General features: G+C 36.2%; 1 protein-coding gene across 3 annotated transcripts in view; it reads left to right on the top strand.

The window, feature by feature from the left end:
- LOC144973575 (protocadherin Fat 4-like) overlaps positions 1–27,500 on the top strand; it is a 109,342-nt gene that overhangs the window by 81,649 nt on the left and 193 nt on the right. For all 3 annotated transcript variants that reach the window (XM_078916200.1, XM_078916197.1, XM_078916199.1), the window contains 13 exons: positions 409–511; positions 1,904–2,158; positions 3,199–3,332; positions 5,670–5,826; positions 6,291–6,443; positions 7,011–7,153; positions 8,204–8,407; positions 9,447–9,529; positions 10,957–11,040; positions 12,243–12,311; positions 16,933–17,109; positions 19,496–19,609; positions 27,005–27,500. The exon at positions 27,005–27,500 is cut by the window's right edge and continues 193 nt beyond it. In XM_078916200.1, the coding sequence (XP_078772326.1) occupies positions 409–511; positions 1,904–2,158; positions 3,199–3,332; positions 5,670–5,826; positions 6,291–6,443; positions 7,011–7,153; positions 8,204–8,407; positions 9,447–9,529; positions 10,957–11,040; positions 12,243–12,311; positions 16,933–17,109; positions 19,496–19,609; positions 27,005–27,500 (2,172 nt within the window). The remainder of the gene's footprint in view (positions 1–408; positions 512–1,903; positions 2,159–3,198; positions 3,333–5,669; positions 5,827–6,290; positions 6,444–7,010; positions 7,154–8,203; positions 8,408–9,446; positions 9,530–10,956; positions 11,041–12,242; positions 12,312–16,932; positions 17,110–19,495; positions 19,610–27,004) is intronic.

Here is a 27,500-nt window from a genome sequence, read left to right as displayed (position 1 = left end):
TTTATGCTTTATTATGGGGAATGAATGTTGTATTTGATTGTGCTAATTAGCGATCATTCAAATTTTAACCAGTTTAACTATAATTCGACTTAAGAACATCTTAATCATCCCGGCATAATACCGTTCTGAGGCGAGGGGTCATATTTCTTCTTTCCCACTAAAACTGCTAGTGCAAAGTTGAGTGCATCATTACTAACAATATGTGCAGATTTCTATCTGTATGCCAAAGTTGGGCGTCCACAGCCGTGCCAGGGGGGCTATGACACCGTCCATCAAGAAGAACAAAAATACCTGGACTGGAGTGAAACGGTTCACTTGGAGGTGTAACCATAAGAAACTACTACTACATAATAGTAGGAATATCCATGTAACGTGTAATGATAAAAATTTCCGTATCTTTTATTTCAGATCATAGAAATGAATGCCACTGACGATGATGAAGGGGAGAATGGACACGTTTTTTACTCTTTACAACAATCTGGAAATCCAATATTCAAGATATTTCCTTTAAGTAAGGCAATCATTTTCTGAAAAATAATGAACAAATATAAAAATAACAGTTAGGATTTTTCCTAGGATTTGGCCCATGTTGCCATAATGTGTTTCGTACTGGTGTTACTTTTTTTTCATTTTTGTTTATGACATTTTACATTTTACAATAATTGTCTTTTTTTAACTTGTCATTTCTCATTCCATTCTTGTCATTTTTCACATTGATTTTTCTGTACATTCTACCATTTTCATGTCAGTTACTACCGAAATTATTTTTTTTTCAGTAATATTTCTTATATTGATATTACATTTATTTGGACAGATATAACGTTGTTACTGGCCGGATACTCATTTTCACCTGAGTACGGTTAGAGATCGAATAATATGAGTGAAGAGCCGTTTATGAGGACTCAACTTTTCATCACTCACAAAGCAGGGACCTACATGTCCTAAGACTCTCTCTCTCTCTCTAGTCATCTGATCCTGCGTAGGAAGTTGCTTCCCGAAACAGATTACGGTTTTCCGCCAGTCTACTTGCTTGAGTTGTTGTCATTCCCAGCCATTCACATATATCTTGTTCCCAGCTTCTTGTTGGTCTACCTCTTCTTCTCTTGCCGTCTACCCTTGTCTGCAGAATGTGCTTTTCTAATGATTCGTGTCGAGTCGTGTGTCCAAAATAGTTCAGTTTCAATTTCTTTACAGTTTGAAGAAGAATTTGTGATTTTATTCCGATCCTTCTCGGGACTTCTATGTTCCTTTGTTTTTCAGTCCATGATATTCTGAGTATTTTTCTGTGCCATTTCAAAAGCTGTGATCTAAGACTAAGTGTTATATTATCACACAACGACAGAACTGAATTTTCATATTTGTTTCTATGTCCTATGAAGATTTTATACGAATTGTTCTGGTTAAACATAATCAAACAAATAGTGAAATAATATTTTAAAACAGGTAGGAGATTAAAATTGTTTGACCCTCTTATAAGCAATCCAGAAGGACTCAATCAATAATCATGAAACAAATGGATAGAAATAGGTAAGTAGAAAACGGTAGGGGCTGCCTGAAGCCTTTGATCGTGAAAAGTAATACTAATGAACGAGTGAAAATGGGGAGGCTTTGTATGGGAACAAAATGAAGCTTCTCCATTCCCACTCTTTTGATAAAAATAGATTATAGGGAATGAGATTAGCGGAAGAGTAGCGTCCCTTGATTGGAAGTCACGAGCGGAAAAGTTATGAGAGAGAACGTCATGTTGGTTGTGCGGCATGAGACACTTCACCGAAAGCGAGGACGAGAGAGACGCGTGAGCAAAACCATTTTGACGTTCTCTCTGTAAGGTGGCGCCCAATCAAGGGACGCTACTCTTCCGCTAATCTCATTCCTTATAACATAAATCTCTTCTCTATTACAGCTGGCTACATCTATAGCATTTTCCCCAATCTGAGGATTGGAACCTACAACTTGTCCGTGGTGGCGGCAGACTTTGGACATCCTTCACTCAACTCCACTGCTTACGTCTCCATTATTGTGACCTCTTCTTACTCCCCATCTCCACCACAATTGACTCTCACTCCAACCCAAGTCATTCTCTTTGTAGGCATGCGTAAAGGACTGGACGTAAATGTCACCATAGAAACACACAACGCTAAAACCGTCAGATTGTTGGGTAAATGGTTTTCTTCAAAAAATTAGTAATTTGAAGACACAGAAATCCTTTTGAAAAAAATGTGTCCATGATTCCTTTAGAGAATATAAATGACTCATCAAACAAACGCCTCATTCCAATAGGAATCGCCATATTGTCAATAAGAGGCAAATTATAGGTTAACAATCTGGCACATGAAAAAATAAGGAATAGGATTCAATAGTCTGATGTCACGTCGCCCAGCAACGAGCAGCTTGGGTTCTAAACAAAGAAAAGCTGTACTTTTTATTCTTCATGCTGGCGAGAACTTTTTACATGTCATGTGATCAGAACGTATAAAATTCAAAACATGATCAGATTTATAATGTTTTTCTCCTCTGGATAAATTTTTATGCTCGTCGGAGAAGTACTTTATAAGGGCGTCCGCCATTTTCCCGATAGTTTAGAGCCAGTTACTAAGTTACTCTGCGTCATTACGAGGGAAGTGACGTCACGACTGTTAAAGCGCATGGCATAAAGTGAGGCGTGAATTTAGCATCAACTGGGTCAATTAAAATGCCCTAGTGACTGGGCCATTTCGTCGTTTCTAGATTAAAAATATGATATCAAAACTTCATATCTCGTTCTCTTTTTGAACCAAATTCTCACAAAGTTTTTCTCGAACCATTAACTCACTCAACCCTAACACCGACTATACTCGTAGTTTCCCTGAGTTACTTTTACCCCATGCCTATTTATTACGTTATTCTGAGACAAATTATAGGCGTATTATCAAAGCTCATGTTTTTAGTTTTTGCATGTTAATGATACTTGAATAAAACTATCTATGCACATGCTCATTTTTAATTTTAAAAAATTTCAAATTTTGAAAAACAGAAAAAATGTCTAGGATTGGTGAGTTAAAAATGGAATAATGTATTATTAATCATTGTAACTTCCACAAAATTTCAATGGTCTAATTTCAAAGAAAGATCAGTTCAAATTGATTTATAAATTTTGATTCCTTGATTTTATTCAGATTTTTTTTACCCAAAAAAATATTTTTCTTTTTTTTTTAATAGACCGACAGAAAGAGAGCATGTTCCGTATGTCCAGCGATAACAGAATACTGGTGAACCAGGACCTGACTGTCAATACGCTTTATGCTTTGGAGGTGGTGGCAATCAACACAGAGGGATTCAATGTCACAACAGTGGTAGGGATGCATTGCTTAACTGAATTTGTTTTAAAATTGAGCTTTTATATAGCGCAATATCAACTAAATGTGCTCAAAGCGCTTTACAGGGGGTCCCTGACCAACTGCAACACGTAACGTATAGAACGAAACATAACGCCTGTAAGGCGATATTACAAATTGATTTTTTTTTTGGTGTGACAGAGACAGCGCTGTCAACTCATTTTACACCTGAGTACGGTGAGAGAATGTGAGTAAGAGCCTTTTCCAAGGGCTCAACTATGCGCCGAGCGAGGCTCGAATCCAAGACCTTCCGTTCCGAAAGCGGGTGTCATACCACAAGACCAAATAGCCGCACAACCATTGGAATGTTGATATTAGTAATGGGAAAGAATATATATATATATATATATATATATATATATATATATATATATATATATATATATATATATATATATATACGTGTGTTTCTGTATTTGTGCTCGTTGTGTGCCTTTTACATTGTTTCTTTAAAATTCCCAAAATCAGGTCACAATATGTAACTTATTGTCATGAAAGGATATTATGTAGGGGTATACCTGAAGCCTAATATTAAATTGTATACATAACTTGAATCTTTTGATTTTAGATAAAAAGTCTTTATCGAAGAGACCGAGTTTTGTTTCTTAATATTTGACGGACTTAGATTTCATATTTTTCATCATTTGATTTTCATTTTCACTTTCTCCATCTGAGGCATTCCGACATAATACCAAATTGACACTTCATACATATATACACATATACATGATACATACAAACATATCGTATATACGTACACAATAAATATACATATATGCATATAACATATATACACATACATACACATACATACATACACTTAACTAAATGTATACACGAGTGCACACACACACACATAAACGCACGCACGTATGCGCTTTGCAATAATTCCTGGCATAATCTAATTTAAATACTCCCCAAAGAGATAGGTTTTCAGCTTATTTTTGAATTTTTCAACGCTGCTTTCAAGTCTGACTGACAGTGGTAGTGAATTCCAAGTGATAGGGCCGACTTTACTAAATGATCTATCGCCAAAACGTTTAAGGTTTTTCTTACCAAAACAGAAGATTAACAAGTACATTCTATGCCTAATACTGTTCGGCAAAATGAGCTCTACAATACAGTGTCAAGTTTTTATGGCTATAATACACAAATTTTCTTCAAAGAAACAAAAATAACCGTATGAGAAAGTTATTGGTTGCATCGAAACGAATGTGACGATTTTCCTGTAGTTGATAAGGAGAGGGTTAAGCTTAAATTATGCTAATTTGCCATTACTTTCAAACAGTGGCGTGGCGTGCTTTCAGTATAAGGTGGTGCCAGAATCAGAAGAAAATGACTTAAAACATGCTATATTTGTGAATACAAAAGAAAGAAAAAAAAATTAAAGAAAAGACTTACTCAAATAAGTAAGTGGCGGTATAATATACCATTTCTCAGTTTTATTACTAAAAATACTGTAATCCATTTTTAAAAGATGGAGGAGGTGCCAGGCACCAAATCAACCAATATAGCCACGCCCCTGCTTTCAAACCAGAATCACATCAATGTCATTTTTAACTCAAATAAAACGCTGGTCCGTGAATCGGGACAGAAGATGGCTGACCATCATGCGTCAGCTGTTCCATTCTTCTGGCGACTTGCCATTGCCTTATTGATTTCAGGTAGGTACGTTAGACTTTCCAAGAATTGGCAAGGCGAGGGTAGCATACTTGCAGCTTAAAACATCTGGAGCTCGAAGGTGGTGTCAACCCGAACCAAAATAAGACTCTTTAACTCAAATGTCAAGTCAGTCCTTTTGTATGGAGCGGAGACCTGGAGGACCACGAAGACCACCACTGGAAAAGTACAGACCTTCATCAATAGCTGCCTCAGAAGGAACCTCAAGATTCACTGGCCAGACAGGATCAACAACGCAGACCTGTGGCAGAGAACATCCCAAATGCCAGCAGAAGACGAAATCAGACGCCGCCGATGGAGATGGATTGGGCACACCCTGAGGAAGCCAACCAATAACACCGCTAGGCAGGCGCTGAGATGGAACCCCAAGGGAAAACGGAAGAGAGGGCGGCCTAGAAACACCTGGCGGCGAGACCTGGAGACGGACATGAAGAGGATGGGACACACCTGGGGAGAGTTGGATAAGATGGCCCAGGACAGAGGAAGATGGAGGACTGTTGTCGACGGCCTATGCTCCACAAGGAGTGACGGGCATAAGTAAGTAAATAAGTACGTTAGACTTACTTATTTGATTGAGTTAGTTAAAGTACTTACACATTCACGTTTTTCTTCCAGTTGGAGGTCCGGGTGCTGCCCCTTCAGTTTGACCAGCCTGTGTATGCGGCCCACATTGAGGAAAACCATCCAGTACCTTACACTTTAATGGACCTAAACAGTTTTGCAGAGAGAGAATCAATGGTCCCTGTGCGATACTATCTTCAGACTATAACAGGTGAAAAGAGAAGAACTCATAAATTTAAAGCTAAAGGAATGGCCAATTTCCCTTTTATTTTAAATGATATCAATTTTGAAATTGGGTTATTTACTTGGCTTATTTGATCATCTAACATTGAATAAATTGTTGACATTTTTAAAAATCGAAAACAAATAGCTCTAAAATATGATATGAATTCGTGGCACATGCTTAGAGTATAAATTGCTATACGTTACATTTTTTACGATAGAATATAACATTTTTGATTTAATGAATTCTCTTTTGTCACACATGTAGAAATAGCATGAGATTTTAATTATTACAAATCATAATGGTACAACTTCATTTTTCAATTATATCAAGATATCATCGTCTTTTAAAGATGTTTTAATAAAAGTGAATCCTGAAATATATTTGTCATGTGCGTTGTGTTTACTGTTATACCAACCAGACTCTGTGCCTTTCATTTTTGTTTTCCTCAGATGATTTTAATGTCAATCCGATAGACGGCCAAGTGACTTTAATAAAACCCCTAGATAGAGAGAAGGTCAGCATGGTGACCTTGAATGTCTCAATGAAATTGTTCCAGGCAGTCACCGATTCCCCGATCGTCAAGAGAGAAGCATCTGATTCCAGTAAGAATTTAAGACTTTTCTTCACCGCAAATCTATAAAAAGAATTGATAATAGGCGACAAATCGAACTTATAGCCCTAAAGCAAGCAAAACTATTTTGGAACAAAAGAACAAAGTTCAAACAATATTCAAGTTTAAGCCAAATAATTTGCATGTTTTTCTCTTGAGTAGCATTCGAAAATTTGTTTAGACTTACGAAGGTTACTGACAGTAAGTATCGAAAAAAGTGCAAATAATTTTTTTTAGACAATTATGCGATTGTATTAATAACACGACCGTGTTTGATCATCAGAAAAAAAAAACAGTGGTTTATTTTAGGTGATGGTTTTTAGGCTCAACGTTGTTTTTATTTTATTTTTCTGTCGTTTGGTTCGCAAGAGCACCGCACTTTTGAATTTTAAAGAAAATATACATTTATTTGTAAAGATGTTTCTCTTCTACTTCTCAAATATATTCTATTTTAGTCCGAAAATCATCAAAAATTGATACCTTGGAATTCGGCCATACCTTTAAGTCTCATGTCTGCTGTACTGTAGAATGTTCCCAAAATAATGCCTTTCCCTTACAGCTTTCCCATCTGCAGTGGCCACCATAACTGTTTATGTCACAGACATCAACGACAACCCTCCGTCATTTAGTTTCCCAGGATCCACTTTGGTGACGTCAGTTCCTGCCAATGCCAAAATTGGATACACCATTGTGATTTTGAAGGTTAGAGGATAATTAACATGCTGGCCTTTCAGATAGATTTAGATGAAAATTATGATGAAGATGAAGATGATGATGTTGATGATGATGATGATGATGATGATGATGATGATGATGATGATGATGATGATGATGATGATGATGATGATGTTTAAAAGAATAGAGGGTAATGGCTTGATTCCAAATCCAGATATCTTTATTGTCTTTAAAAGATCCACAATCGGTGATGATTGCAAGCGTTTGGTACGAGACATGGTATCTTCATGTTTTTTTTCAGCACGAGAGAGTTAAGGTTTTAGATTCTTGTACAAATGAAGTCCTTGGTCAATAAAAATAAGATCTAATATTCATTGCAATAAGCGTTATTTATTATCAGTGAAATTTAATGATATGAATTTGTCAATGGGAATTCCTGGGCTCCAGAAATGCCCAAATAGTTTCACATACCCTACTTTTTGTTTGGAATCTGTGTTAGAGTATGTCAAATGCAATTTCTCCCTTTGCAAGCTGTCACGTCTTTTTTCTTTTTCTAGAACTCTGCCTATGTTCTACACAATTGTACAGCTGATGAATAATATTTATGCTAAACAATTGTTTTTTTAACTTCATTTTAAAACATTTTGTGAAATCAGACCTGGTACAATATTATTGATTTATAGTCGCTAAATTGGATTGGAAATAGGCTTCAACAGTCGTGACGTCACTTCCCTCGTAATGACGCAGAGTAGCTTAGTAACTGGTTCTAAACAATGGCGGACACCCATATGAAATTCTTCTCCGACGAGCATTAAAGTGTGTATCCAGAGGAAAAAACATTATGAACCTGATCATGTTTTGACTTTTATACATTCTGATCACATGACATGTGAAAAATTTCTAGTCAGCATGAAGAATAAAAAATACCGATTTTCTTTGTTTAGAACCAAGCTGCTCCTTGCTGGGGGGACGTGACATCAGACTATTGAATCCTATTTTTGTAGTTCGTGATCTCTATATTTCCAAGCAACGAGTCCATTATTGTATGCTTGTGTTCTTTTCCGTATATCATTACAGGCTTTCGACGCCGACATTGGTGACAACAAAGACATTAAGTACAGTGTTGCTTCAGGAAACAACGCAGCCATTTCTCTAGATGATGACAGTGGCGTTCTTTCACTAGTGGATCCTGCTGCAATGAAGAGTGTGGGACGATTGGAGCTGGTTGTGAAAGCTTGTGATGTTCTGAATGAACACATGTGCGACAATGTGACAGTAGAAGTAAGTATTAACATAACATAACATAACATATGGTATAGGGCAAAATAGGATAAGATGCTTTGAATTCCCTTAATATTAATAGTAATGCCATAAATCTCTTAATTAAAGATTACTATAATGATACACGTGGTAATGATAGTATTTTAACTTAAATGTACTCGTGTATATGTGGTGTACAAACATATATCTTTGACCGTGACATGCAAAGTACACACACACACACACACATACACACGCATATAGAAGATAACCATAATAATATAATAATGCATAATATATACATACAAGATTGAAAGCCATGTCAACAGCAGTGCAAACAAGTATTATTCGTCATATATAAACCTTGAAATAATCCATAGATTTTGCATTCTTTGTTTCAAATTTCAAACTGTTCCATTTCTGAACTATACGAATACCGAACCAGAAGATATCTATATATGATGGTAGTAGTCAAAGTGTAAGGATGAATGTATGCGTTACACGTAAAATCACTTTTGACATCTGGTTCATCCTAACATCATATTAGTTGCAGGCAATGGATCATATATTAGAAGATTTTATAGAACTGGGGGCGAAGTGGCCGAGTGGTTAAGGCATTGCACTGTGATTCGGATGACTCGGGTTCGAGCCCTGATTCAGATACTTTCGTTTTTTTCCTTGAGCAAGATTTTTAACCCCCAATTTGCTCACTTGGACAACATGGGTGATTCCTGTTGATGTTAGACATCTATGTTCCTTCGTGGAATGCCTAGGCGACGATATCTTATGATATCGTGGCGCAAAAGACATAATATTTTTTTTTATACAGAACTGTTTGCCAGAGTGTGTTACGCTCAAAGGAATGCATACGTGACAATATCCATGTCAAATAATAAAATGTTATGAAGATTGAAGGAAGAAATGAAAATTCGGTTTCAATTAGCTTGCCATGGAATTGAATGTGATTTGTAAAGTATATTGAGCACAACAAAAAGGCGTAATAGCCCCAGTAGAAATGTGCATATTTCATAATGGTCAAATTCATCCTAATCTCACGCAGATAACTATGCAAGACGATGAGCTGCATCTGGTCCTTCCTGTGCCTCTTTCAGACTTCAATGAAAACCAAAAATCTATAATGAAGTAAGAGATGATAGAATTTAAAGTTATATTGTTATCTGCCATCAATTATTTCCCCTGTGCTATTTTTCTATCTCTCAATATGAGTATTTTTAAAAATAAAACAACAAATAATTATTAGGAAATAATAACAAACGTAATTAATTTTTTTTGTTCAATTATATTTCTGTTTTTGTTATTGGTAGAATGCGATTGTCAAACCTTTTTGTTTTACTTTACCAGCCAGAAATTTTATAAATTTGGTTGAATTGCGTCTTGCCATTAAAATACTCTATAAATAAAAATTGCTAATCTTTTTCATCCTTTAATTTTTCTATCCGACAAACTTGGAATCACAGCACTATCACTAACATTATGCATAAACACCACTATGGAATCACAACACATTGGAATCACAGCACTATCACTATGCATAAACACCACATGGAATCACACCACATTGGAATCAAAGCACATTGGAATCACAGCACTATCACTATGCATAACCACCATGGAATCACATCACCATCACTAACATGGTCTATGCATAAACACCACCATGGAATCACACTATCACTAACATGGTCTATGCATAAACACCACCATGGAATCACATCACCATCACTAACATGGTCTATGCATAAACACCACCATGGAATCACATCACTATCACTAACATGGTCTATGCATAAACACCACCATGGAATCACATCGCTATCACTAACATGGTCTATGCATAAACACCACCATGGAATTACATCTCACATTATGCATAAACACCACCATGGAATCACGTATCACTTTGGTCTATGCATAAAAGATCACTTTGGAATCACATCACTATCACTAACATGGACTATGCATAACTACCATGGAATCACATCACAATCACTAACATGGTCTATGCATAAACACCACCATGGAATCACATCTATCTAACATGGTCTATGCATAAACACCACCATGGAATCACATCTATCTAACATGGTCTATGCATAAGCACCACCATGGAATCACATCACTATCACTAACATGGTCTATGCATAAACACCACCATGATATCACATATCACTATGGTCTATGCATAAAAGATCACTTTGGAATCACATCACTAACATAATGCATAAACACCACCGACAGTACCGCAATCTGATATAAAAAACAACATTTTAAACATTTTGGCCAGAAACCTTGTCTTTCAATTATCAATCAATTAAAATGACTCTCATCGTGACAAAACCTCCCAAACCCGGGACTTCAAGATATTCTTGAAGACCCAGGTTTGATGGTTTTTGACAAGAAGGGGTCATTATAACCAATCGTTACTTGAAGTACGAGTTTTCTGGCTAAAATGTTTAAATTGTGTTTATTCAAAGTATGTGGCAAATCATCCTTAAGCACATGATGATATTCTCCCCGACATCATCAATTTTTTGTATCTTTTACCACAGAAAACTGAGTTCCGTATTAGATTACCAACTACACTTACTCAAGTCCAGTGTCTATATTGATAACGGGAAAGTGGATACGTCCAAGTAAGATGATTATCGTTATATATAAAGTTGACTGTACCCTAGAAGCCTCACCAAGTGAGGAGGTCAAATACTCTTTCATCAGCCATTTGGACTTTACTTTCTAATAGAAAAACCTGGCTGGAGTGACCTTTTACTCCATTTTGCCAGATTTTAGGACTGATTATGCAGGCAGGCTTTTGTGCGGCTATGTGGTCTAATGGTATGACACTCGCTTTCGGATCGGTAGGTCCTGGATTCGAGCCTCGCTCGGCGCATAGTTAAGTCCTTGAAAAGGCTCTTTACTCACATTCTCTCACCGTACTCGGGTGTAAAATGAGCACCTGGCCGTTAACAGCGTTGTCTCTGTCCGAAAAAAATTATAATATTGCCTTACAGGCGTCATGTCTTGTCCTAAATGTTAAATGTTGCTGTTGGACAGGGACCCCTTGTAAAGCGCTTTGAGCACGTTTAGTGGATATTGCGCTATATAAAAGCTCATTTTTTAGTAATGGTATTTGCGTATATGTGTTCCATATTGATATTTAGTTTCACAAACTTCATCCTAAATCGTAGTCTTAATACTCTTAAATAAAAAAGTAGAAGGTCACTTTTTGACATGAATAAGAACAATACTGTCGGTCGTGGAATAAAAGTTTATGAAAGTGAGACATTTTTTTGTTAAATATTTAAAAAGTGCAATTTAATTCCAAATGAAAATCAGAAACTTTATTCTTGAAAACAAATACAACTGTATCTACTCAGACCTGAGTTTGCCTACATAGGCCGCCATTCTCTCTCTCTCTCTCTCTCTCTCTCTCTCTCTCTCTCTCTCTCTCTCTCTCTCTCTCTCTCTTTCTCTCTCTCTCTCTTTCTCTCTCACTCTCTTTCTCTCTCTCTCTCTTTATCTCTCTCTCACTCTCACTCTTCTCTTCTCTCTCTTCTCTCTTTCTCTTCTCTCTCTTTATCTCTCTCTCTCTTCTCTCTCTCTCTCTTTCTGTCTATATATATATATATATATAAAAAATTAAATATATATATATATATATATATATATATATATATATATATATATATATATATATATATATCTTTCACATTCTCTCACTCATTCCCATAAAAGGCAATAGGGGTCAAAAGGAATGTGGAGCTCTTTTAAGGATAATCGAATCTAATTGCTAACAAAATTCACAACATTACATGCTGTTGTTTATTATTACTTTCAGGACAGACATATTTTTCAAAGCCTACCATCTAAAAACGAACGAGACCATCTCTAGCCAAACTCTATCAAGGTATGTTGGATGTGTTATCAGTTTTGTCTCATTTTCTATGGGGTTCATTAGCATCAGCATATTTCAAACTTTTCTTTTTTTTTAATGATCCTTGTGTCTGAATAACTATGTTTATGTATTATGATGTTAACATGTGTCCCCGTGTAAATCCTTTCTTAAAAAATATAGCATTGTGGAGAATATTGTGCTTATTTGAGTCAATAAAAAAATTGATACGGCGCACAACTCTACTGAAAGATTTGAAAATTAGAAATGTATTTTTTAGAGATAGATAAACAGATAACTTGATTTCCTTTTATAATTTAAAGTCAGTTTGAAAGTTCATTGAGTCAAACAGATATCATAAGATATGTACCAACGACGACACTTGACTCCCAAAATCAACTAATTTTGACACTGTAAAAAGTTGTCAATTTGCGTCATCTATTTATGACATCAAATATTATTATTACTTCCGTTGTGTTGTGTGGGTGTTGGCATTTTTCAGCAAATCGTGGCATTCATAGTGATATTATTCACTTGATCACATGAAGGTATTTCAGTCGCCATTTTGATTCTTTTTTTACTATTAGGGTTAGCTCGAGATCGAGGATATTTCTTTTTCTATTAAGGTTAGTCATAAGTCTTAGTAAAGGTGCTAGGATGTTTGTTTTTCCATAAGTTAAGCAAAGGGGAGACATTCCGAAAGCTCCTACATCCCCAGTATTCTTTAAATTTGTATTTTCACCGTTGATATTTAGTCAGGCATTTATTTATTCAATTTGTCATTATATCTAGAAGTATTTTAAAAACTCTAGAACAAACCTTGGTAGATTTGTGAAAGTTTAAAATGTCTTAATTTGACCATTGTTTTGATTTTCAGCTGCCATTTTGATTTGTTAAATATTGAAAGGTAGTGCAAAGCAGTCCGAGAGTTGTTTGTTTTTTCTTTCTATTAGGGTTAGCTCGAGAGGTTAGTCATAAGTCTTATTAAAGGTGCCAGGAAGTTTGTTTTTCCATTAGTTAAGTAAAGGGGAGACATTCCGAATGCTCCTACATCCCCAGTATTCTTTAAATTTGTATTTTCACCTTTGATCTTTTGTCAGGCGTTTATTTATTCAATTTGTCATGATTTTTTCTATTAGGGTTAGCTCGAGATCGGATTTTTTTTCCTATTAGGGTTAGTCATAAGTATCATTAAAGTGCTAGGGTGTTTGTTTTTCCTATTGGGGTTAATTAAAGGTACTATCGCCCGATCTCCCTCCTGTGCATCGCATACAAGCTATTTGAGCGAATGGTTATGTCCCGCATGTCACCCAGTCTAGACGAACAACTGTCTCCAGACCAGGCTGGATTCCGACCAGGACGGTCAACATGTGGTCAACTTCTTAACCTTACACAATTCATAGAAGATGGGTTTGAGACAAAACAGGTCACTGGCACAGTCTTCGTCGACCTCACTGCAGCCTATGACACAGTGAATCACAAGATCCTACTCCTCAAAGTGGCTAAAATGATAAAGAATAAGAAAATTGTAAATATTATCCAGTCACTTCTCGAAAACAGGCGCTTCTTTGTTGAAATGGATGGCCGGAAGAGCAGGTGGCGCACCCAGAAGAATGGTCTTCCCCAAGGATCAGTGCTGGCTCCAACACTTTTCAACATATATACAAATGATCAGCCTGAGTTCCCAAATATCCGCCGATTCATATGTGCTGATGACCTGTGCCTCGCAGCGCGGGATGTGTCCTTCCAACCAATCGAGAGCAGACTGACAAATGCCCTAGACACCCTTACAAAGTACTGCACTAAAAACTCGCTGAGCGCCAGCCCGGGGGAAACACAGGTGTGTGCATTTCACCTCAGCGGCCACCAAGCCCACAAAAAACTTAACATCAAGTGGAATGGCCAGACATTAGAGTACAACTACCACCCAGTGTACCTCGGAGTGACGCTTGATCGAACTCTGTCCTTCAGAGAACGCGTGAGAGAGACCAGGGCAAGGGTGTCCGCACGTGGTGCCCTCCTTGGAGGGCTGGCAGGCATGGGCTGGGGGGCTGACCCTGAAACTCTAAGGACCACAGCATTGGCCCTCAGCTACTCAACTGCGGAGTACTGCTCAGCTGTATGGCCCGATCATGCCATGCCTCCAAGCTAGACCCCGAGCTCAACAACGCCTGCCAGATCATAACGGGCCAGCTGAGAGCAACACCATTACCACTGGTCTACCGTGCAGCAGGAGTAGCCCCACCACACATCCGGAGGGAAACTCATGCCCAAATGCAAAAATACAAACAGGAGGTGGACCGGAGACACCCCCTTCATGACCACAATTGCCCCAAAAGCAGGCTCAAGTCAAGAAAAAGCTTCCTCACAGTGGAGAGCCTTCACCCAGACCACTCAGCATTCTTCCGCTTGGACAAATGGGTAGAATGGGACAAGACAACAAACGATGCCCTCCAGCCCCCAACAGAAAAGCTCCCGGCAGGCACAGACCTCAAGAGAAAAGAATGGGTGGCGTTGAACAGAGCTGGAGCGGGGGTGGGAGGCACCGCCACCGGCCTCTTTGAATGGAAGGTCTCGCCGGGCGCTGAGTGCCCATGCGGTCACCCCGGACAGACCATGGACCACATCCTGTCCGAATGCTCGCTGGGACCTCACTGCGCCAGTGCTGACCTGAGGGAATGCAGCCAGACTGCCCGGGACTGGCTGACTCACTGGCGCGACAAGATATGATGATGACTAGGTTTAATTTTTTCTTGGGGTTAGTTGAGGGAATATATTATTAAATATATTATTGGGCCACACAGAAAAATCAACCGAAGATATACCAAATTACACAGACAACGTTGTTTACCAATCTGCCCTACTTAAATGATGGTGAGTACAGTATCGAATGAAAATAGTTCTTTCCCCGCGAAATTGCGGGCTTTTTACTAATATACTAAAATTGAATTAATAGTAAAATATATGAGAGCTAGGTTAAGTTTTTAACGTTTTTTAAAAAGAAAAATTAATATGATTTCTTAAACTGACAAAAACAAACTTTCAAATTTCTTGTCATTATAATTTTAAAATCCTTATTTTTGGCATCTGTTTTGCCTTGACTTAATACCATTTTAGGCCATGGGTAGCATATTTCTACCAGACAAAGCATTGTTTAACCATTGTGATTGTTTCTCTTAATTCTAATATTTACTCCCAATTTGAAAGCGTGTGCTAAGTTGGAATTTTAAAGAAAAAATACATGATGATGATGATGATGTTGTTGTTGATGCCCGTTTTTTTTTTACGATAACTACTATGTTACTAGTGTGCATCTTGTGTGAGTGTGTCTATGTCAATATTGTATTGTTAAAAATGTGTAACCAAATGACAAATTGCCACTTTTTTGGGGACAATAAAGATATATTATTATTATTATTATTATTATTATTATTATTATTATTATTATTATTACTATTATTATTATTATTATTATTATTATTAAATAATGAAATAACTGTTAAAGTCTGAAAAACAGAGAGTTGTATCCTGCCTGAGATTTGGACTCAGTACTCTTTGCGCACCTTTAACTCTCTCCTTACCAACCATTTTCATGACTTTCCCTAAAACTTCACACCCAACAAACACAAAAATAGAATTTTTATCACTCTGAAATAATAGCAGTAAATTTCTTGCTATAAATAATTTCTTTAGCAAAACATGCTCTACAACACACTGTTCATTTTCTTAAAATTTTATTATGTACAAAATAAATTTGAATAAGAAAAATGTTGGTTGTATCGTAACAAATGTGACGATTTTCCTATAGTTGGTAAGGAGAGGGTTAAGTATCATATTATCATAGTTTTCGTTGTTGTCCGAAGGGAATGCTAAGTTGCTAAAAGATGTGGACGTTATAAAGTACTGAGTAAAAATGAATGAAATAACTTTAGGGAAGAAGAAATATAGAACAAGAAACGTTATGGGCTCACAACACTTTGTCAGTCAACAAGAAAAAGAATTTTTAAAACTGTTAAATATTCTTCTCTGGTTTTTTGTGATTTTACGTATTGAATCATCATTTTCGTTGGAGGTTTTTTATTTGACTGGAGAAGGGTTATGCACTCAAAACATTCATTGTTATATAATTGTTTTTAGTTACATTATTCAAAACATTACAGTCTGAAAGGTGAGAAAACGTGTAACCTAGATCACATGTCTAATCCTTTTGTATATATTTATTTGATGTCTTATCATAATTGACAATCTTTGAAATGGTAGTGACGGTTTCAATACGTAAGTAGTCCCTCAGAGCCATAAGACGCTTGGGATCTAGAGTTTATCCCGGTTCTATAGGAAACGGACAATAGAAATTGCTTGCTATCCTTGGATAGGACACTAGTCTATCACGAGTTCTTTCTGCCAGATCTAACAGACCCAGCTACCCAATCACCGCTAAGTTGACAGGAGAGTCTGAAAAAAGTCTCATCTTCATCCGGGATCAATTTTGGTCCCTTGTGTGTAAAGAGAATGCTCTACCAACGAGGCTAACAGGACTCCTCCCTTCATTGCATAAATTGTGTTAAAATATTTGAAAAACCAAACTCAAAGCTGATCTAATAACTATTTTCAATTATCTATTTTGCTCTCTTTTCAGTCAAGCTTCAAGCAAACAGAAACAGATAAATGCCATTTTCGAAGAGTTTACAGCAACGAAGAAGTCGACTTTCCAAGACTTCTCTGATACAGCTGTCATTGCCCTGATTGCAGTAGCTAGTGGAATGTTCTTGGCCTCTTTTGTGGCTATTATTATTGTGTGCAGGTTGTGGAAAAAGTAAGTCTAAAAGATCCGAAAATGTTTGTATTAAACTGGGCCCGATAAAAAAAATTATATATAAAAAATATACAATAATACAATCATGTTATGTTTTATCGATTATGTTTTATTCATATTTTCTATTCAATATGTTATGGCTTAAAGTATCTTATCTTTATTATGTTTAAGCCAATACTTTAAGGTCAATATCCCTATGCCTATGTTTAATTTGTATGTATATATAAGAGAAGAAAAATAACTTTAATTCTCTCTTTACCAGACAGTTTCAGGATTTTCCCCAAAACTTCACACCCAACTAACACAAAAATATATTTTTTATCACTCAAACACATTAGCAGTAGCTAAGTTCTTGCGATAAATAGTTCCTTTAGCAAAACATGTTCTAGAACACACTGTTCATTTTCTTTAAATTTTATGATGTACAAAAGTAATTTGAATTTTTTAAAAATGTTGGTTGCATCGTAACAAATGTGACGATTTCCCTATAGTTGGTAAGGAGAGGGTTAAGATCAATATTCCTATGCCAATGTTTAATTTGTATGTATATATAAGAAGAAAAAGATAAAAATAAACTGGTAAAATGACGACAAACATTGGATGTCTCTCATTCCTGATGTTTAAAAAAAAAAGGGGGGGGGGACAAAAAAAAACTGGGCCAGATAAAACGAAGAGATAATACAAAACAAAAGAAAAGCATCCCATCAAATCATCTTGAGTTTTGTTGATGATGTTTTTCTGATATTTATTTCTACTGCTTTGTATGCCATTGTTTCATACACACTTTTTCGGATTTTTTATCCCACACTTGTGTCTAGATACTCCAAATTTCTCACTTTCATAAGTTTAAAGACTTTGTGTATTCGTCAGTCTGTGTGTGTTGTGCGTGTGTGTGTGTGTGTGTGTGTGTGTGTTCTTGTGAATATTTTTCCATCGCCTTTCTTGCATGGCTTCCAGGTCTTATCTCTTCCATTCATTTAGATTGTAATGGGAAACAACTTGTAGGAAAAGGTACCGAAATTCTCTCAAGTTGCATCTTAATCTTAAACACAGAGGAAACCCTTTAATAAATATACAAAAGATTGATAGTTTAGACTGGACATTATTTTGGAGTCCTTCGTCTTCCTAATTGATGGGATCCTGAACATTTTAAATCCATTTCGACCCTGTCTTCTAGTGTGTATGATGATTAGGCAGTTATTTGGCATTTTTTCACTTTTTAAAATCGGACAAGACCTTTATTTCACCATTGTTTATTAACCAGCCTTGTTCTTTTGCCATCCGGAAATAAAAGTAGGTCATTGCGTGACGTCATCTTCGAACTATCTATAAGTTATTTCTTTTGCGCTTAAAAGTTTATGTTTCTATTATTTACAATAGGTGATAAGTTTGGAAATGAAAATAAGCTTCATGCTGTACAAATTGCTTTTCAGGCTGCAAGACTCTATTTGTATTAGCCCCAAACAACGCTACCACCTATGCAAGCATACTGCAAAAGTTATAATCCAAAGATAACTTTGTGCTTGCTTGAGTGTTGAAAGAAGCAATGCTGGTTGTATTACTTGATCAACTACGCTCATTTAATACGTTCAAATTCAAAACCAAAGACTGTGAAACTATTAATAACTTCTAAAATCATAATTAATTGATAAGGTGATCCTACTCTTAAAATCTCTTAAAATGTGTATTTGATGATAAGGTGTCAATTATTATATTTTAATTGCTCCGCGTTACTGACCTCGAAATGTTATCATCATATCATGGAAATTTGTTTAATTATGTCTCGCCACGAATCATTAAAAAAGCACATTATGCAGACAAGGGTAGACGGCAAGAGAGGAAGAGGTAGACCAACAAGAAGCTGGGAACAAGATATACGTGAATGGCTAGGAATGACAACAACTCAAGCAAGTAGACTGGCGGAAAACCGTAATCTGTTTCGCAAGAAAGTTCGGGAAGCAACGTCCTACGCAGGATCAGCTGACTAGATATGTCTTTTTTCCATCACAGAGTATTCAAGGGTCTTTTGATTTACGCAGCCCTTCCCATTATATGTCATGCTATTTTATGTCTTTTAACAATCATTTGTGTCATGCAGACAGAAATGGGAACAAAAGGGTCTTTGATTTACGCAGTCCTTCCCATTATATGTCATGCTATTTTATGTCTTTTAACAATCATTTGTGTCATGCAGACAGAAATGGGAACAAAAGGGTCTTTGATTTACGCAGTCCTTCCCATTATATGTCATGCTATTTTATGTCTTTTAACAATCATTTGTGTCATGCAGACAGAAACGGGAACAAAAGGGTCTTTGATTTACGCAGTCCTTCCCATTATAAGTCATGCTATTTTATGTCTTTTAACAATCATTTGTGTCATGCAGACAGAAATGGGAACAAAAGAAAGCAGAAACAGCACTCAATGCCAGACTGAATGCAGACGGGACAGTCAATGGCAGAGTGGCAAATTCTTCTGATCCGGATGAACCTTTAGAACTGTAAGTATCTGAAACGTTTCCAAAACTATTCGTAGTTATTGTATTTGATCTAATCCAATCCAATACAATCTATTACTGTCAAAGCTTTGGTGTGTAAACAAATGCGACATTGTGTTAATGTGTGTAGTTTGGCAAGCAGAACGATTGCTATTCACACACATAAGATAAATGGGAATATTACACGTAAGTGTGTTTGAAGCTTTTGAAATGTGGTGCTTGAGAAGGATGCAGAGAATATCGTATACTGCACACAAAACGAACGAAGAAGTGCTAAAACAAACATACCAACAAAGGAAACTAATGCCCTTAATAGTGGATCGACAACTATCCTTTTTCGGACACATAGTAAGGAAAGATAAGAATGAATACCTGGCAAGTTGTGGAAAAATACCTGGTAAACGCGCCCGGGGGAGACAAAGAAAAACACTCATAGACCAACTGAAGGGCTTCACCAACCTAACAATCCAAGAGCTGTTTGAAAAAGCAAGAGACAGGGAGGAATGGAGAGAGATAATTCATGCAGTATCCGAAGCCTGGACCAGGCATGGAACCTAGAAGAAGAAGAAGTGTTAGGGATCCCAAGAGATAAAAGCAGATAGGACAGCTTGAGAAAGTTTTTTTTTTTTTTTTTAAAGAGCGTACAGGTTTGTTAGTAACAACTACAAGAGAACCGAAAGCATCGGTCAGATACACAAGAGCCTTAACTGGTCACCACTGCATGAAAGACACACAATCCAAAAAGCCAAGGTTCCCTATAAGGCCCCTCAGGAACTGACAATGAATGATCTCAATTGGATTCAGTAGTCCGATGTCACGCCGCCCGGCAACGGCGGCCATCTTGGTTCTAAACAAAGAAAATCATTACTTTTTATTCTTCAAGCTGGCTAGAACTTTTCATATGTCTTGTGATCAGAATGTGTAAAAGTCAAAACATCAAATTTATGGATTTTTTTCCCTCTGGATACGCTTTTATGCTCGCCGGAGAAATAGTTCATACGGGCGTCCGCCATTGTTCTGATAGTTTAGAGCCAGTGTCAATAAGCTACCATGCGTCATTAGGAAGGAAGTGACGTTACGACTATTGAATCCTATTGGTAGCCTTATTCCAAACCAAAGAAAATTGCACTCAAACCAGGCCTCGCAGTCACAGAAGGTTTTCTGTTGCTGTTCTCTTGGGGTTACTGCAGCCTAAACCATAGTTGGGAAATAGCGATTTTTTTCATGCACATATTTTCAGGTCTGATAACCGAATGCATTTGTGGGCTTGTTTTAACATTGTCGTAATGGACATTATTTTACGTTGTTATCTTTTTGGAGTTGTTTTGTTGTTGTTGAGATTTCTATTACAATAATGTGACCATAACAATTTTGGTTGTCAGACTTGTAAATAAGAACACGTAGGTCCAACTGTTAAAGGGTTAATTCCAATTTTCTCCATAGTGACTTTGATTTGGATGACTCGTCACTGTTTGAACAAAACGTCATCTCCAAACCAACTGGAGACATGAAGTGAGGCGAGACTTTCCGTCTATAGAAGTAGCATCTGTAGTCTTTTGTATGTTTTGGTCTTGTCATCTTTATATCTTCCTATTTATTTGCTACACATCTTTTCTCTGTAGAAGCTTTCTGTTTCTTACAGTTATTTTTTCACCGGTATGATTTATAGGCGAAAAGCAGAACTTGTCTTTATTTTGTCAATTATTTCTTCCCATTGTTACACATATTTTGCCCTGCTTTTGGTATCTTACGGTTATAATTTCGCTTTATGACAAATAGGCAAATACTTACGTCTGTAGACTGTGTTTCTTACAGTTATAATTTCACTTTATGACAAATTATAGGCAAATACTTACATCTGTAGACTGTGTTTCTTACAGTTATAATTTCACTTCATGACAAAAAGGCAAATAAATCTGTAGACTGTGTTTCTTACAGTTATAATTTCACTTTATGACAAATACGCAAATACTTACATCTGTAGACTGTGTTTCTTACAGTTATAATTTCACTTTATGACAAAAACGCAAATACTTACATCTGTAGACTGTGTTTCTTACAGTTATAATTTCGCTTTATGACAAATAGGCAAATACTTACGTCTGTAGACTGTGTTTCTTACAGTTATAATTTCACTTTATGACAAATTATAGGCAAATACTTATATTTGTAGACTGTGTTTCTTACAGTTATTATTTCACTTCATGACAAATAGGCAAATGCTTACATCTGTAGACTGTGTTTACGTGTCTTGGAGTTTTGATTTTTTATCTTCCTATTATACTGCACATCTTTTGTCCTAATGTCGTTTTTGGTGTCTTTCAATTATAATGTCACCACTTTGTCACAGATTTTGTAAATGAGGAAATGTTTAAAACAGTACTTACTCCCCATTCTCAAAACAAGAAAGGGATAAGTTATTTTTATGAACTTGTTGTCATCACCATTTTTACACCATATTTTAATATTGCTCTGTAATCAATTTTACTTTCTTAGTTACAATTTCACTACTCTGTTACAAACGGATCAAATTTTTTTTTAAAATAGTACCTACTTACTTTCCATTCTCATATGATATCTTTACGAAGTTAGTGTCATCTTTCCATCTTCCTGTTTTTCTACACTTTTGCCCTGTTGTAGCTTTTGGTTTCTTACAGTTATAATTTCATCATTATCTTTTTTACATAATATGGGCAATTTAAGAATAATAATACTCAGAGAGAGAGAGAGAGAGAGAGAGAGAGAGAGACAAAGAGAGAGCGAGAGAGAGAGAGAGGGTGAGAGAGAGAGAGTGAGAGAGGGAGAGGGATACAGAGAGAGGGGAGGGAGAGAGAAAGAAATAGATAAATAGAGAGAGACGGAGAAGAATAAGAGAAGGAGAGATAGATAGAGGGAGAGAAAGAGAGATAAATAAATAGATTGATAGAGAGAGAGAGAAAGAGAGAGAGCGAGAGAGAGAGGGGTGAGAGAGAGTGAGGGAGAGAGATAGAGAGAGAGGGGAGAGAGAGAGAGAAAGAGATAGATAGATAGAGAGAGATGGAGAGAATGAGAGAAGGAGAGATAGATAGAGAGAGAGAAAGAGAGAGAGAAAGAGATAGATGGATAGATTGAGAGAGAGAGAGAGAGAGAGAGAGAGAGAGAGAGAGAGAGAGAGAGAGAGAGAGAGAGAGAGGGAGACTATTGTCACGAACTTGTCCGTCAAAGTGTTTGGCGGGAACTAAGATGGCATTAGTTTTTACTGTTTAGTTTTTAATCAGTTCTTGTTAGTTATCGTTCTTTTCTTGTTGATGAATATGTCGTTTAAATATTTCCCTCTATATTCGTTGTTGTTTAGTTACCTCATTTGCTATCTTTTTTTTGTCCTATAAAATCCATTTCAATATTAAATTCAGGTTTAAATGCTCAATATCCTCTCCAAATTATTTCACTAAAGTCATTAATCCTATAATTTGCTTCAGTTTCTATCCTAATGCTGTTGTACTGGAGGAAAGACAGCAAACAGGGGACAGACAACCTTCAGTGGAAAGGAAACCCCAGCAGTTTTCACCACCAAATCATTTGACTGGTCCTGAAGAGGAACTCTCTTGTTGACATGCGCTTATTAAAGAGAAGAGGATGTAATAAATTAAATGATAATCTTAAGGGCTGTATAATTTTAATTGCTATAAAAATCAATTAAGATTTTATGAGAAAACTAACCAGGACGTTTCGGATACTCCAAAATAAAAAAAAACAAACACAAATTTCCTGATGATGCTCTGCAATGAGTTCTCTACAAGCTTCAAGCTTGCTTCATTACAATTTCTGCATAACGAATGAGCATCTGCAGTATTGTTTTAAGAAAAAAAAACCCTCAATAATTGAATCTACCGATTTTATCTGACTATTTGACTGTCTAAATTAACTCATTTTATTTTTTCCCCCTTTACTCACCACTTTAATTTGGTTTGGTTTTGCTTGACATGATATTTTGTATTGATAGTTTTTCATTTGCTCATTTTAATTCTAAATATACGTAATATGTACACTCGTTTCCAAAGGGCAATGAGCAATGCAAAAAACATTGAAACACGAATTTATTCATTTTTATTCTTTCTGTAGACAAAAATAAATTATGTGGATGTTTTGAGTGTCTCGCACAAAAGATCTGATTTAAAATCTGACAAAAATGTCTTTGCTGATTAAAGTAAAGTTCTCTATCCTTTTTTTCTTCTTTATTTTGATCCCCAAACAGTAACATTTACCATAACCCTCTCCATACCACCCATAGGAAAATCGTCACATTCGTTACGATCGATGTAACCGACAATTCTCTCATTCTGATTTCTCTTGTACATCACAAAATTTTAAGAAATGCTTTGATTACAGCTATAAATAATAAACACTGTGTTGTAGAGCTCACTTGGTACTTTTTTGTTTGAGTAAGAAAGTCTATTTTTGTGCTGGGTGGGTGTGAATTTTCGGGGGAAATTCTAAAAATAGCTGGTAAGTGGAGAGTTAAACTGTGTTAGAGTTGAAAAGCATACACAGAATTGCCATTGCATTCGTATATATTCTGATCCATGTTCTCTTTGAATATTGGTGTCTCAATGTGTTTTAACGTTAATATCACTACTCATGCTTTTTTTGTAAAATGTCTTATAGAGCCAAGAGGATCCCAAATCAAGATTATTTATTGTTATACTTGCATTTTTATATTTTAATGTTTTATTCATATTAATGTTCAAATTTACATTGAATACTACATGTGTAAAAAATGGAGTTTGACATTCAAACTAAATTGGACTTATGTAAGAAATATACGTTTAATGAAATAAGTTATTCATTTTAAAGATACTTATACTTAAAATACGGGGTGAGGTGACAGTGTGATTAGAGTATTGCACTTGGACTTGAAAGATCCCAGGTTTGGGCCCCACTTTAGGCGAGTTTATTTTGGAATGCAAGAATATTAACTGCATAACACTGCGGTATGGTCTTTGCTTCATGTCCAAAAAAGACACAGACTTCAAATCCCTGCTGTGCTTTGCAGCCTTTAAGGGGCGGTTTGGGTCTTTTCAAAAAAAAAATCAATTGCCAATATTGGGCGATTTTAATCATTCTGTATCGTCATTATAGGTTAAAAAACAACATTTATGGTGAAAAATTTTGATTATCTGTGTTTATACCCATTTTGTGACCTAATTTGGGGGTCTGACATCAAAAACTATAACAATCTTGTGGCAAACGTTCCACAAAAACTAATGAAGGAATGATCTCCATATTTTCCCTCTTGTCAACATTGTACTATACTATGTCACCATAGAGAGATTTTACGGCTTTAGCTTATGGAATTTTTATTAGAACATTACAAAGTTGAGAATCAAAATGTTATGACAAAATTGATGTTAAAAATTCAGAATTAGGATTATAATTCAAAATTCACATATCTTATCCAAAAAATCTCTCTACGGTGACACAATACATTATCTCTGTGATAACTGTGGAAATTTTCAGACAATTATATTGAATTGATTCAGAGAAACGGTTGACACAGTATCCCATACCTTTAGAAATATGACATTTTGAGAAAATAGCAAAATCGCTTCCCGTTTTTCACACTTTTCTTACTACTGTACCATTTTCGACTATGTTTGTCGTGCCTTTATAGTCTACTTTAAGAATTTGGACTTCAATTATATTATTTCTAGGGTAATAAAATATCATTTTCCACCAAAATCTCAAAATCAATTTTTCGAAGGATTTTCCTAATATTTAGACCCAAACCGCCCCGCAAGTCACCTTGCCCTAGCTGAATCTGAAGCGCTGAACTGCGGATAATGCCTTGGTTATCCCCCCCCCCCTTACCGTACAATAAACACTAACAAAACTTTCCCTTTGGGGTGAATAAAAGGAATTTTATTTATTTATTTATTTAACCTCCCACCCCGAAGCTGTTCACATTGACAACATGTTTAATTTTTTGTTGATATCAGACGATTGATGGATTATCTACATGCAGCGCTGGAGGGCTTAATTTTATATTTTAAAACATTTAAAGATATTGTGTGATCATCAAATGCATTCTAACTGTCATTGTCATTGTTCACCTATTCACTGTCTTTGACCTGTTCTTTAGGAGTAAATATTCGTTTATTGTGGCTTTTAAAGTATGTTCTATAAACATCTCCCACTTTCTTTCTATAATGCAAATCACAGGATGCTTTATTGATGTAAGTAACCGAATTAGAACCTTTCAAAATTATAAGAAGAAATCCATAACATGGACAGTTTTGGGCTTAAAGCCTTCTTCAGCCGACAAGGAAAGCAATGGTTAATGGTTAAAAGGTACATGAAGATTAGACAGATGAGAGCAGAATTCTGCTTGCTTTTGACCAAATTAATAATACAGGAATTAGAAATTGTGGGTGGGGGTTGACTTTAGGTTGAGTTGGTGAATTGTCTTGAACCGACTTTAACTTATTCACAAGTTTTGTTGCCTGTATTGGTGACTACTGATATGTGGCCAAAGTGTTTGTATTCTGTAGTTCTAAATGAGAACTGCCCCATTCCACTCTCTCGGTATTTTACTCAAAGAATAAAACTATCGGTGTTTTTTTCCCACCCACATACATTCAGTAAGGCATGGATATGAAGAACACCCCCAGGTAGAAAAAAAGGTTCTTTATATAAGTAGCAGTTCAATATATCAGGGAACGTTTATTTAACGGGAAACATGAGGCAAAAGCATGTGTTCATTATTTCCATCAATTCGTTTCATGCATGTTTATCGTAAGCGTGTTTCCCTGTATAATGATTTGATAAAGGCCTTCTTTAGATAAACTACTTTAAATAACACCACAAAACCCACTACCTATAAACAAAGAGCAAATGACCTCTAACTTGCCAGATATTCTTGAATGTCTTGAAGTGAGGAAAACATTCATTTCTTTGTGAATAATACGATATAATTTATAAAAAATAAAATAAATAATAAAATTGAGCTTTATATAGAGCAATATCCACTAAATGTGCTCAAAGCGCTTACAAGGGGTCCCTGGTCAACAGCAACATTTAACATGTAGGACGGGACATGCCGCTTGTTAGGCGATATTACAATTTTTCGGACAAAGACAACGCTATTAACGGCCAGGTACTCATTTTACACCTGAGTACGGTGAGAGAAAGTGAGTAAAGAGCCTTTTCCAAGGACTCAACTATGCGCCGAGCGCGAAGCTCGAACCCAGGACCTTCCGATCCGAAAGCGAGTGTCATATCACAAGACCACATAGCCGCACTTTACTTAAATCTGGTAGACAAGACACAATTAAATGTATCTGCCATGTACACAAATAGTTGTTGAATTTTGGGTTGTGAGCTGAAATTGAGTCTAATAATATATATTCGTTGTTATTTCAGGAGTGAAGTGAGTAGCGCCAACCAAAATCGAACTCCAAAACCGTTCATAATCATCGCCCGCCATCAGGAGACAAACATGTCTGATACCGATGGAAACGTGATGGAGGAAACATCGGATGGGAACTATGGCGCTCAGAATATTCAGGGACGAAACGAGTTTAATGGGCATCGGAAAAATGCATCGGCAGCTACTAAAAATAGAAATGGAAAAATAGAGGAACATCCAAATAACAGTTGTGGAGATTCAGACAGGAAAACATATGCAAATCCAAATAGCTCTTTTGTGTTTGAAAACAATGTTTTTTTATTCGAAAACGAAAACAGTGAAGGCCAAGGTATAGACAATGCACAACCAATTTATGACAATTATAGACTATTACCACCCAAGGACGATAACTCAAATGGTGATGAAGACCCGTATGAAAATGTTTCTTTCAGAGACAATTCATTACAAAACAGAGAAGACGGGACAAGTTATTATAAATCCATGAACAAT

This window comes from Berghia stephanieae, chromosome 5, assembly GCF_034508935.2.
Source record: "Berghia stephanieae isolate SIO BIC M18660-M18661 chromosome 5, UCSD_Bste_1.3, whole genome shotgun sequence".
Classification (NCBI taxonomy): domain Eukaryota; kingdom Metazoa; phylum Mollusca; class Gastropoda; order Nudibranchia; family Aeolidiidae; genus Berghia; species Berghia stephanieae.
The sequence above is the reverse complement of the archived record's forward strand: the minus strand, read 5'-3'. Positions and strand labels throughout refer to the sequence as shown.